This window comes from Caretta caretta, chromosome 12 (genome assembly GCF_965140235.1).
Source record: "Caretta caretta isolate rCarCar2 chromosome 12, rCarCar1.hap1, whole genome shotgun sequence".
NCBI lineage: Eukaryota > Metazoa > Chordata > Testudines > Cheloniidae > Caretta > Caretta caretta.
The window spans coordinates 1,580,021-1,593,388 of NC_134217.1; the positions used below are offsets into that span (position 1 = coordinate 1,580,021).

At 50.2% G+C, this 13,368-nt stretch overlaps 1 protein-coding gene across 7 annotated transcripts in view; it reads left to right on the top strand.

The window, feature by feature from the left end:
- The window catches only part of WDR59 (WD repeat domain 59), an 88,334-nt gene that overhangs the window by 50,967 nt on the left and 23,999 nt on the right, over positions 1 to 13,368 (top strand). For all 7 annotated transcript variants that reach the window (XR_007352348.2, XM_048817075.2, XM_048817079.2 and 4 more), the window contains 5 exons: positions 1,364 to 1,528; positions 3,611 to 3,706; positions 6,227 to 6,383; positions 7,822 to 7,891; positions 8,401 to 8,554. Coding sequence is in view for 6 of the 7 variants with exons in the window: in XM_048817075.2 (XP_048673032.1) it covers positions 1,364 to 1,528; positions 3,611 to 3,706; positions 6,227 to 6,383; positions 7,822 to 7,891; positions 8,401 to 8,554 (642 nt within the window). In the remaining variant the exon portion in view is untranslated. The remainder of the gene's footprint in view (positions 1 to 1,363; positions 1,529 to 3,610; positions 3,707 to 6,226; positions 6,384 to 7,821; positions 7,892 to 8,400; positions 8,555 to 13,368) is intronic.

Below are 13,368 nucleotides of genomic sequence, written 5' to 3' on the forward strand. Positions count from 1 at the left end.
GGCCAGTGGTAGGATAATCCCAAGTCACGGGTACAGGGAGTGGGAGGTGCAGGTATTTCTAGGCCACAGATGCACAGGGTGGCGGAGGGGTGGGGAGGTATTTCCCAGGCCACAGCTACAGTCTTGCTGTAGCTGGTAAGTGGCAGACTGGGGAAATCTCTCCTGGAAGGAAGCCACTGTAAAAAGTTCCCCAGTGCTGACGTTCTCTGGCGGGGCAGTGGCTGGATCTCAGGTGGGGTGATGGGGTGATTCCGAATGGCTTATGCCCCTGGGGGTGGCCAGGGGCTGAAGCCCTGAAAGTGCTCTGGGAGCTCATTCTTTTGCTAGGAGTCAGTGTTGCCCCTTGTGATGTTTTGTAAGCGTGTGGCGTGAGCGCTGGCCTGAACTCAAGTTTAAAACCTATGATTGGGGGCTCCTAATGAGGAGGAAGGTGGGGAGCCCTGGAGCTCCTTCTGCCCCACCTCTCCCATTCCACAGCTGGTGGTTCTGGAAGCAGCCAGGGAGAGCCTTGGGGTCCCTTTCTCCTACCTAGCAGGCCAGGTGCACTGCGCTGGGTGAGCCCCAGAGCCCAGCATCATCATTACTTGCATTATAGTGGAGCCTGGAGGCTCCAACAGAGATCAGGGCCCCATTGTGCAAGGTGCTGTATGTGTGCATCTAATGAAAGACAGCCCTTATCCCAAAGAGCTTATCATCTTAATAAACAAGACAAAGGGCCAGAAGGGAAACTGAGGTGCAGAGTGTCTCATATCAGGTCAGTGGCAGAATCAGGAGTAGAGCCCAGGTGTCCCGAGTCCAGCTCCATGCCCTAGCCATTAGGCCACACTGCCTCTTGGGAATTGGACTCTCCCTTACACAGCAAGCTCCTGTTTGTGTATGGTGCCTGCCAGGAGGAGGCAGAACTGTGTGGCTTAGGGGAGAGCTCTGGAGCAGCTGACTTGGTAGGTGGTGGTTACAGGGTTTGTCTGGCAGGTGCTCCTGTTGCCCTCTTGGAGCCAAAGGGCCAGGCTCTCCAGAGGGGGTGCATAGGGTTAACCCACTAAACGAGGAGCTGCCCAGTGACATGGGATGGACTGAGAAGGCCATATTAAGAATGGATTCTCCCAATTCTTGCCTGCAGCTTCCACTGCAGAGTGGGCTATCTCCCTGCAGTCTCGGTGCAAAGCTGGGAAGTGCTGAGCCAGTCCCCCATTTGTGTCTGGAGTTTCTGCTATCTCTGTGTTTGCAGCCCCTGTGCACAGTGTGCATTGCAGCCTGGTGGGGCCTCTGCAGAGGGACCAGCCCCTTGTGGCGGATTTCAGCCACAATATGGCTAAAGGCCCTGGGAGGTCTGAGTCAGAAGTGGTTTCTTTTCCTTTCTCAGATGGACGCAGTGAATCGCAGCTGCACAGTGTCTGTGCACTGTGGGAACCAGAGAGTCAAGATGCGGGTGATGTTCCCGGTGCAGTATCCCAATAATGCTGCACCCTCCTTCCAGTTTGCCCCCACTACCACTATCAGCTCCACAATGAAGGCAAAGCTGCTGAAGGTAGGGATATATGTGTGCGCCCTGCCTGGTTTGAGCCAGACCTGCTAGCCTGTTGCAAACCCAGACCCGGGTCTGAACCACGTCCCTAACAGCTGTAGGCTTAATTGAAAGCAGCTTGGGAAGTGTTCCTATCTTTAACACTCAGATGCTCAACTCCCAATGGGGTCCAAACCCCAAATAAATCCATTTTACCCTGTATAAAGCTTTCAGTATCTTTGGAGGTGGAGAGGCTATCTCTTTAGCCAGCTGAAGACCAAATGGAGGGGTTTAAATAGATTTAACTCCTAGGGGGTTAAATAGATTTTCTCTTGTGGGTGGAGACCCCCTCCTCTCTCCTATGCAAAGTCCAGCTCCAAGATGGAGTTTTGGAGTCACATGGGCAAGTCACATGTCCATGCATGACTCAGTTTTTACAGGCAGCAGCCATTGTCCACATGCTACCTTGAACGTCCTCGTGTAGACTTCTTATGTGGATTGGAGCCTTACAAGATCGGTTAAGTGCTTCCTGATTGGGCACTTAACTTGCAAATTCCTTTCTAAAGAAGCTGACCAAATGCCTTACTAAGGTTACAGCCAGTATTCATAACTTCGAATACAATGATGACACATGCATACAAATAGGATGAATAGATTCAGTAGATCATAGCCTTTACAGAATCATAGAATATCAGGGTTGGAAGGGACCTCAAGAGGTCATCTAGTCCAATGCCCTGCTCAAAGCTCAGAGATGGGTTACATGGCATATGTAGCATAAAACATATTCCAGTTATGTCATATATACATTCATAAGCATATTTCCATAAAGTCTTATGGGGGGCACCGTCACGGGGGGGCCCAGTACTAAGAGCAGATCTTAAACATGCCAACCTTGGCCTAGATCTCCCAGACCTTTGTGACAAAGTGAGGAGGGCAAGGTCCTAGATAAAAATACCCCTTTAGGACCTAGAGAAAAACCGTGATCTAGATTTCAGAGGAACAGCCGTGTTAGTCTGTATTCGCAAAAAGAAAAGGAGTACTTGTGGCACCTTAGAGACTAACCAATTTATTTGAGCATGAGCTTTCGTGAGCTACAGCTCACTTCATCAGATGTAGTGATGAAGTGAGCTGTAGCTCACGAAAGCTCATGCTCAAATAAATTGGTTAGTCTCTAAGGTGCCACAAGTACTCCTTTTCTTTTCGTGATCTAGATGCATCCCTGGTGCAAGTGCATCATTGACTTCATTGGGCTTACACCAGGGATGCTGTCGGCCCATGGCAGTGTGGTCTGCAGCCAGTGTTTAAAGCCCCACTAGGGGAATAATCCGTGTTTGCAGAGTGGAGGGGGCAAACTAGGGACAAGCAGTTATTGTCAAGGGGGAGGCTTAGAGCAGTAAGATTTAAAGGATTCCCGGGCTTGTTAACGTCTGTCTGTCTGTCTTAAGTACTTCTCTGTTCCCAATCAGTGTAGTATCTGACCACCTCAGTGCCTTACTGGACTTATCCTTGCACCCCCCTGGGAGGCAGTAGATCTGCAGCAGAACCAGGAGTTGAACCTGAGCCTCCCAGCCATGTTTTTATTATTAGAATTGCATTAGCACGTAGGAGCGCCTCTCCTGGAGCTGGACCGCACTGCACTAGGCACTGTACAAACCCAGAGCAAAAAGATGGTCTCTGCTCTGATGGTCTGTGCCCCAATGAATAGCATGGTGTGTTTCTGTAGCACCTTTGTTGCAGGGGTCTGCAGCATGAGCTGATGTAATCTTTGTCACCACTAGGTGGTGGGTCAATATCCCCCCTTGCTTTATGGTTAGGAAAATAAGCACAGAATAGCTGTGACTTAGCCAAGGATACACAGTGCATCCGTGGCCGAGCCAGTAACCGACTCCAGTGATCTGACAGCCGGTGTTGTGCCTTAACATGACAGTCCTTCTCAAAGCAGAGCACAGGTCAGTTTGCCTGTACTGAGGGCTCCGGGAGGTCTTCCCTGGGCCTCCAGACTCTCAGTATGGACTCTAGCAGCTCAGCTGCTTTGCAGATGAAGAGCTGGTGGGGAGGTGTGGTTATGGGTAAGATGACCCAAGTTGCATCTTGTGCCTGTTCCAGATTTTGAATGACACTTCCCTGCAGAAGGTGAAGCGGAACCAGAGCTGCCTGGAGCCTTGCCTGCGTCAGCTGGTCTCCTACCTGGAGTCTGTTGTGGTAGGAAGGATTGCACACTTTTCCTGCTTTTCTCCTCTCCCTACACCTTCTGCCTTTGCAGAGCTCCCAGCCTTGTCAGAAACCCCGCTTGCCATTGGTGAGCTCTGAGACTCTGCCTGTGTAGATGTCTGGTAAATGGGGTGGGGGGAGGGAAAACTGAGCATGTGATTGAATGCACGCAGTTCTCAAAATCAGACCCTTGAGGGTTTGTTGCTCCCTGAGTTCAGAAGTTTCAAGTGTCTCCTTGGCTTTGTACTCCCAGCCTGTGCCAGCAGCGGTCGCTGCAGGAAAGTGTGGAGGAGGTCTATCCGTGGGCAGTGGTGAGCTGGAGCTGGTTTGCTGGAACTGGTTGTTACATTTAGAAGCCCTTTTAGAACCGGTTGTCAGATAACCGGTTCTAAAAGGGCTTCAGGACAACTGGTTCTAAAAGGGCTTCATACTCAGGCCCAGGGAGGCGGAGGCGGAGTGGAGGTGAGCTGGGGGCGGGGGCGCAAGGAGGTCCGCCCGCACCGCAGCAGGTAACCCGGGGGGCGTAGACGCAGGGGAACTGCTCCCCGCCCCAGTTTGCCTCCGCCTCTGCCTCCCTGGGCCTGAGCGCGAAACCGCCGCTTGCTTCTCAGCCCTCCCAGGCTTCACGCATGAACAGCTGATTCGCGGGAAGCCGGGGGTGGAGAAGCAGAGGTGGGAGGAGGCAGAGCGGAGGTGAGCTGGGGCTGGGCATGGGGCGGGGAGCACCCCAGCTCACCTCTGCTCCGCCTCCGCCGCCTCCTCCTCGTTCTGCTTCTCCAGCCCCAGAGCACCCATGGAGTTGGTGCCTAAGGCACCACTTTTGATGTGATCAGTGGCGGGAGCGGCCGCTCCCCTTGCTCCCCCCGCAGCTACGCTACCCCATCCCTAGGAGCCAGAGGGACCTGCTGGATGCTTCCTGGGAGCTGTCCCAAGTAAGGACCTCCGGGACTCCCCACCTCCCCCGCAAGCAGGTCCCTCTGGCTCTTAGGGACGGGGTGGGCACCCACTACAGTGGCCCACGAGACCCTCCTGCCCGGTTCTGGGGGAAGTCAGGGGAGGGGGTTGGATTGGGCAGGAGTCCCGGGGGGCGGGGGTGGGCCACGACCCCCTTGTGGGGTAAGGAGGGAACCGGTTGTTAAGATTTTGGCTGCTCATCACTGGCTGTGGGGGAACTTACAGCTACTCTCCTTCCTACAGTAGGTGTCACTGGGGGGCCTGGCGTGGGGGGTGCTGGTTGTGGAGGGAGAGCTGGCTCTGGGAAATTGCCACGCAGGAGAAGCTATAGAGAGTTGAAATATTAACTCTTGCTTGGGCTGGTGGCTTCCCGACATCAGGACATGGGAAGAGCAGTGTAGGCTGGGCTTTGACCGAAAGAGCCTTCCACCCTTCTTCAAGGGACCTACGTTTTTTTCTTTAAACAAAGCTAGTGAGGTGGATTTGAGCTAAGCATGGTCTGTGCTGAGCCCATGCCCTCCCGTTTCCTAGGGACGTCATTACAGGCAGGCTGGCCTCGTGCCAGGTGCTGCCCCCCTTGTCTCGGCCAAGGCACGTTTGTCTGAGACCCTTGGTTTGTCTACATTGCAATGCTGGGAGCAAGTTTTAGTCCCCAGGGAAGCTTGGGGGTTCCTTCTTGGGTTTAATCAAATTTGGGTTTTATTTACTTGTTTGTGTCCTATGTGGCTTGGGCTGGACACCACCATCTAGAACAAATTATATCAGTCCTCATCTGCAGCAGCCCCCTATCCCATTCCTGCACCAACCTCCACCCCATACACACAGAGCTCTGACCTGCAGCCCCCTGCCATTCAATTCCTGCCCTCCCCTCACCCTACCCCCAGCTCTGCCGGTGCCCCTCTGGCCTGACCTGCAGCCCCCCGCCGTTCCACTCCTGCCCTCACCCCATCCCCAGCTCTGCCGGTGCCCCTCTGGCCTGACTTGCAGCCCCCCGCCGTTCCACTCCTGCCCCACCCCACCCCCAGCTCTGCCAGTGCCCCTCAGGCCTGAGCTGCGACACGCCTGCTGTTCCGGTGGTGGTCCCCCATAAAGAGACGTTGGTCGTGTTGAGTTGTGTAGCAGTGTGGTGCCTGGGACACTTAGCTAAGCCAGCACCCTGCTATGTTACATTTTGCTATAACAGAGGAGTCCAGAGTCTGAAGGCCAAACCCTCTGTGCCTTCTTGTCTCAGAGACCGTTGGGTTTTTGAGCTCTTAACCTCCACTTCCTTGCTCAAGGTAGCCATGAAACCAAAGGAAGGTGGGTCAGCAACTCCTCAAAGGCTCTGTGAGCTGGGGAGGAGAAGGAGCTCATGCAGTGAACACACCCACCACAGAGCAGAAACCACTCCATGTGCTCGACCTCTTCGGGGTCGCAGGACACGAGGTTGCCCTGGAGCCAGCCTTTGTTGCAGTGCCCTGGGCTGCTGCCGAGTCGTCAGGCCAGCTGGGCGTCCTGTCTGTGGGGAGAGCTTTCCTCCAAGACTCGCAGCGTGATCTTGGGTAACTTCTGTTCCAGAACCAGGACGACAGCACCTCCAGCAACCCCTATGCTCTGACGAACACCGTAACACCGCCATTGCCCACCTTCGCCCGGGTCTCTAATGCCTACGGCTCCTACCAGGATTCCAACATCCCATTTCCACGGACCTCTGGAGCCAGGTTCTGTGGCGCAGGTTGGTCTGACGGCTGGTTTAGAGCCATCCACCAAGGGATCAGTCAGCTGATCTGCCTGCTGGAGATCCCCCGGACAGTGGGCACTCACCCTGGAGCAAAGGCAGGCTTTGGTCGCTGGCCCCCCAGCTGATAGGGGGCGAGGTTAGACAGCCAGGGCTGTCCGTTCTGTAGGAATCGCACTAGTTCGCAGCTGCTCTCAGGCCACCTTGTGAGCGGTGTTTGGTGTGTGAAACTGGGAGACAAAGAAGAGCTGAAAATATCTAGAGCCACCTGCTGGGCTGGAGGTGCTGCTGCCTGTCAGAGATAGAGGGGTTCTGGTAGTGTCTTGGGCATGAACATAACCCCCTCTCCAGGAGCAGGTTGGCATCTGCATGCCTTCCCGTCTGTGGCACAGCATGCTGGCTCCTCCCCACGGCAAACTGCTGCACATGGCTCCTTGACCCTCTTGTTACCTACCTCCTGTGACTGGGGCTGGTGGGAGAGCTGCCCTTCCCTCCCTCCAGGTTGAACCCTTGCACACTGGTACCTTCGTTCCCAGCAGTAAGCTCCCAGCATGCCAGCTGGAAGCCTGTCCATTAGTAACTCCTGTTGCCCAGCCCTCGTGGGAAGTGAGGGCACAGTCATTAATAACTATCTTTCCAGGAGGGCGTGTGCCAGGTAGTGACCTTCTCAAGGGGCAGATTAGGGTCTGTTTAAAAGCTCTTGAATTGTGGAAAGTTGCTTTAGATGCAGGAGTGACTCTCCCTGCATTCCGGTTTGAAAGTCTCGTGTGCCGGGGTAGTACAATGTAACACAGCCACACTCGTTTCACCTGACAAAGTGAAGCAGGTTAGTCAAGGCAGCTTGGATCTGCTAAGCCTGCTGTGCCATGCCGGCGGGCAGGGCATACTGGGCTGAAGAAGGTTGTTGGGGCACTACCAAATGGGTGTAGACTTACAGGTACTTCATATGTACCACCTCTCTCTTCATCTTGTGCTGGGCTACACTGCGAGTCTGAACAGTGAGAGCAGCTCCTCTCTGTCTAGTTATTTATCATCACTGGAGTATCCAAGTGCTTGACAAATGACAGTGCAGAGTTACAGCTCAAGGACAGGGCTTCTCCTTCTCCTCCTCTCCTCGGAGCCAGCTGTGAGGAGCTGATGAATTGAAAAGCTCTGACATAGCTGGGCTCTTTATTTTGATGGGTTCAGGGAAGTAGATTTGGCTTGAGAAAAATCAGATTGTCTAGATGGCATTTACAGACCAGGATGAGCTGAGGGGAGAGGGGCTGGGCTGGTTTGTGGGCATCCCGCCACATGCCTCATTACTGTTGGTGGGGTTTGTGTGCCTTAAATTCACAGGCATCACTGTGAAAGCTACCCCTTTGGGCAGGGGAAAGGGCTGCGAAAGTTCAAATCCTATCTGTGCTGAATGTGGTTTTATGTCCTGTCTCCACAGGTTACCTGGTATATTTTACAAGACCCATGACAATGCACCGTGCAGTCTCTCCTACAGAACCTACTCCCAGGTGAACACAAAGTCACGCATTTCAGCAAAGCCTGCAAAATCCCCCTATATTACACTGGTGAATGGAATGGGTTACGTAGGGAGGTGGTGGAATCTCCTTCCTTTATAGGTTTTTAAGGTCAGGCTGGACAAAGCAGTGGCTGGGATGATTTAGCTGGGGTTGGTCCTGCTTTGAGCAGAGGATTGGACTGGATGACCTCCTGAGGTTCCTTCCAACCCTGATATTCTATGATTCTATGAATGGATTTGCCAGTGACTAGAGCTAGGGGCTAGAGGCTGGGAGGACAGCAGCTGCTGAGCCACTGGTTTTCAGTAAGTCCAGTTGCTAGTGCCTTGGTCTCAGGAAGTATAAGAAGTCAGAGATGCTGGCTGCTTGCTTCAGCTGAGCTTTCCCATGTTAATACATGCCAGAAATAACAGTGGTGCCAGGCTAGTGACATGCTGTAGCTGGAACTCCCATGGTGGTTTGCCAAGGGTAAGTTACTGAAAGCTTGTTCTCTTCTTTGGCAGATCTCTGTCGGCTTTATCGGCCTATCATAGTGGCCTGATCACGCCGATGAAGATCCGTACGGAAACCCCAGGCAATCTGCGCTTGTACAGTGGGAGTCCCACCCGCAGTGAGAAGGAGCAGGTCTCCATCAGCTCCTTCTACTACAAGGAGAGGGTAAGGGCCTGGCCAGGAAACCTTTCCCAATGCCTGTAACAACCTGCTTTCCTTCTCTCTAGCCCGTTAGCATCACTGCCCTTAACCACATACATTAGTGCCCAAGGAGCTTCTTCATTCTACTAGGGACGCGTTCCCTTATGAGCCGCTCTGGTGAAAAGTCACCGTGGCTTGGCTCCTTTGTGTTGTTTCTCTGTCCATTGATCACTCCTCTGTTTTGACTGGCCCATTTATTTCAGCTTCCCTCTGAACTTGCTGTTAGTTGGACTGATTCCCTTGCAGAGGTAGGCCTAACATAACCAAGGTGCTCCCTGTGCTGCTGAACGCAGAGCTCCTACGAGCAATGTCTGTGGAGGTTGCAGAACAAATGGGGACTGCTCTAGAGCCTCCGGAGTGAGGATCTCCATAACCAGTTGGCCTGTGTCTGCTTTCCCTGACATGCTCCAGGGTAAAGAACCAGGCCTCTGGTACTGGCTCACTGAGGAACTCCAGGGGGAGCTGCCTCCATTTCTAGATGGGGTTGTCAGTGGTCACACCTAGATGCCCCAGTTGGCGATGGTGGCCCATCTTGCTAACTGCTGTACACACAGACTGTGACAAGACGTCCCTGGCCCAGCTGGATAGGTTAAGTGCACCTGTTACCATTGCAGAGTGGGCTAGTCCTGACTCAGGAAACCCTTTGGGAGTAGTGGCATGTTTTCTCACCATTGTGTCCTGTTACACTGGGGGAAGAAGGGCTGAATAAGTGAGGCTGCAAGAAGTTCTAAAAGAGCAATTTGGTGGCAGGTCCAGAGGGGCCTATTGTGCAGGTGTTGTGTGAGTAACCAGCCTTGCAGCCTGTTCCAGGGTGAACTGACATGCTTGAAACAAAGAATTCAAAGAACCGTATAAGCTTATTCACAGAATGCCTTAACATTCCAGACTTCCAAAGTAAATGGCCCAAGGCCTGTGCTCAGGTATGGAGTTTCTCCTGCAGCAGTGGATGGCTTCCCAGATGCCTAAAGCAGGACAAAGAGATGCTTAAGAGCCTGAGTTTTCCTCACTGTTGGCCTGGGGAGTTAGTATTGGCCTCTTGTCCTGGCAGGGCAGCAAAACAGGAACTGATTTTCCAGCAGCCTGCTTTAATTGTATTTCCTCATGGACAGAATGTCTAGCAGTCACCACTTTGGGTCTGTATTATGCTCAACTGATAGGCAATAGAACGTTCAGCCATGGGCGGAGCCTCTGGGGGGACCTCTCCTCATCAAAAGCCCTGCCTCCATATAGACCCCAGTAGGCTCTCTTAGCCCTGGTCTACACTGGGGGGGGATCACTCTAAGTTACGCAACTTCAGCTACGTGAATAACGTAGCTGAAGTCAACGTACTTAGATCAACTCACCGTGGTGTCTTCACCATGGTGAGTCGACAGCTGCCGCTCCCCCCATCGACTCTGCCTGCACCTCTCGCGGCACTGGAGTAGAGAGTCGACGGGAGAGCGCGCGGGGATCGATTTATCGTGTCTAGACTAGATGCCATAAATCGATCCCTGCTGGATCGATCACTGCCTGCCGATTCAGCAGGTAGTGAAGACACACCCTTATTGTTCTGCCCATATTCTACTCAAACTTCCTTTCAGTGGGCACTGCTGTGTTGCTGCCTGATCATTAGCATTCCAAGCCTATCCCCGCCTTCACATGAGAGTCTATTTGAAGAGCTTCTCCCTCTGTCCTCTGTAGTATGCTTGTCCCTGACACACACCTTGCTAACATGCCAGGCTAGTGTAAAAATGTGCACATAAGCATGTGGGTGTTATTTTTATGGGACCTGCCTCTCCAGCCCATGAACTGATGGTGACACGACCTTAATATGTCCAGGAAAAACCTACACAACCAAGCACGTGTGTTGTTGTGTTGGGTGAAATACAGATAGACTCATATGTCCTCCTCTCCCAGCCCTGCAGGCTTTCCTTTGTCCAGGCTACTCTAAGAGCAGGGCAAGAAAGTAAGAACCGCACACAATGTTGCTGCAGGTGAAAAAGTCACAGATATTTGTCTGTAGGCAGAGGAGTCATGGAATGAGATTTTCTGACTTCTCAGAGTTTGATCTTGCAGCCTTCCTGTTATATTAATGGTTTGGGTTTTTTGAATCATTAAATTTTAGGGTTAGGAAAAAAAAATCTGGATCTTGTCAACTCCTTGCTCTGGAGGATCGATTGGTTTTAATACAAATGTAAATGGGCCATTTAAACCATCAATTTAAATCACCAAGTGGAAAGCCTGAATTTAAATAATTGATTTTTATCAACTTTTCCATTTGTACTTGGTTATTTTCTGAAGAAAGGTGCTTTCTCTTTGGTTGATATAACCATTAAAACATGTTCATTTACAACTAAATAGAGACTTTTCACTAGGTTTGGTACATCTGTTTGCTTCCTGGAAGGATTCACTATAACTATATAGACTTATTTAAGCAATGATAGCTTAATATTTTCAGATGCTTATTAATTGTAGATTTTTAGTATATTAGAAAATGGTGAATGAGATATTGCTTATTTACTAGATAATGAACATTTTGCTCATGAACTATATCAAGGTGCATTAGGATGGTAACTAGGAATTAAACACGAAACAGCAAATACAATTTCTTTTTATTTAGCAAAGCAAACTTAAATGTTTTGGACAAATAAACTTCTCTGACCAAAACACGTTTCACATTTACAACTAAATGATTAAACAGAGGATTTGACTGTAGTCAGTTAATTAAACTGATTATTTCAGGTCAGCCTGGGAACATTTTTAGATATGCCTCAGTGAAAGTGACCTAGTCCTTGTCCTACATTCCTAGTCTTCCCCTATTCTCTTGAAAATGAGAGTGTCTCCTAAATTACTTAGCCTGATTTGTGCCATATTTATAAAGTTTGACCTCAAAAGTTAAATGTTTTTCTCCTGGTTCTTTCTTTCATATAGAAAAGCAGCCTTTTGATTTTTTTTATTTAAGTGTTTTAAGAGATTATGACTAAATTTAGGCCTTAACATATTTTGAGTTAATAAAATCTGAATGGAATGAATTCTGAATGTATTTAAACAACAAAATAAAAAAAATCCAATTTAAATAAAAACTGCTTTTGTTTAAAAAAATCAATTTTATCTCCCCTGGATGTAAAACAAAATCCCCTTCTAGCAGAGACCAGCCAAGTTAAATTTCAGTCAAAAAAAATGAATACTCCAGAAAGATAACTAGGTATTTAAATTGCAAATACCTCTGCGGCCATATCCATAGCAGTCACTACCAAAGGGATGGCTGGAATCAACAAACATTGATCAACATTGCTGAACACAGAATATACTCTAGTGTTCCTGGAGAGGCAGCTAAGCTACTGAGATCTCTAAATGAAAACTGAAAATGGGTCTCTGAGAATTAATGTGCCGCCCCTCCCCACCACCCTCAACCCCTAAAAAAGTGACTCACAATTGTTAGCCAGGAAGAAGGAAAAGTTGGGTTTCTAGTAGAAGTTTCACCAGCCAACAGCAATACGATTAGTGTCAATGGAGAGTTGTAATTTTCTATTGTTTCGTTTGTATAATACTAGTACCCAAAGGCCTCTGGGACTCAGAGCACCCAGCACTGTGTAAACATGTAGTAAAAGGCAGGGGCTACCCTAAGGAGTTTACAAATCAAGGTCCTGATCCTGCAAAGAACTGCACAGCGCCATTGACTTGGATGGGCTCCATCCTCATGGTTTTCTCTACGAGGTTGGAACTTAAGTAATTTCAAGAAAAGAAAGTGTTTGGGAGTTCTCTCCAGGCTCATGTGCAGAGCACAGCCTCCTTTCCTGGCTCAGGAACTAGCACCATCAGCTTCTTGCCCAAATCCATTCCATGAGAGAAACATGGCATCCCCTCCATGGTAATAGGACAGTGGATGGATTTGCCTGATTTCTCTGACGTCCGTGGTCTTGTTACTTTGCACTCACGTGCTGGTATCAAAGCTTCAGAATCCACACTACCCGGCTGGCAGATCTGAACATTACAAGCCCAAAGACTGAGATCTCAGTCCAAGGGGAATCATCCAGAATAGAGCCGCTGCCCGTTCACTGGCACGAGATCTGTACAGCAAGGGCAGGTGCCAGACTCAGTACTACTTTGAGGCACTATAAATGAGACCGTCCAATGGTGCCTTCAGTAGAAGTTATTTGAGTGAAGCAGAGTGGGGGAATCTTAATTCTCTTTCTCTGCTTGTCTCAACTATATTTAATTTCTCACTGCTGGGCCCTTCCTCCTCCTCTTGTGAAGGTTGTTGCAGGTGCCTGCAACCGAAGGAGGGGTAGTTCTCCTGGTAAGCCTTTCTCTGAATCCTCCCAGCGTGACTCTGTCTTGCTGAGCCATGCAACAAGCTGAATATGAACAACTCTCTCATGGTGGTGTAGTTTACTGCCTTGTGGCTGTTAAAGCTCTTTGTGTGAGGATGGTGGTGATGGAAGAAATGTTCCAGCAATGAGACACAGGGTCAGGTTGTATCAGAGGCTCAGACCATGGTTGACAGCTCTGAGTGTCCTTTATTGGCTGAAAATGGCTTGGCATGCTATTGCAGACAGCAGAGATGAGCAAGATGTCCCCTTTCTCTTTTTGACTCCAACCCATTTGTACTCGAAGTGGTTTTGAATCCAGATCAAGGTTTTGTATTTATTCGGGAAGCATACGGTTCATCCTTAAGGCTACTGGAAACAGTCTGTGTTTAGAATTTTTTTTTATAAAGGCATACTTTGACTGACTGTGTAACACGAGTCAGTGAACGTGACCAAGATTATGCTGATCCAACTTGAATGCAAAAAGGA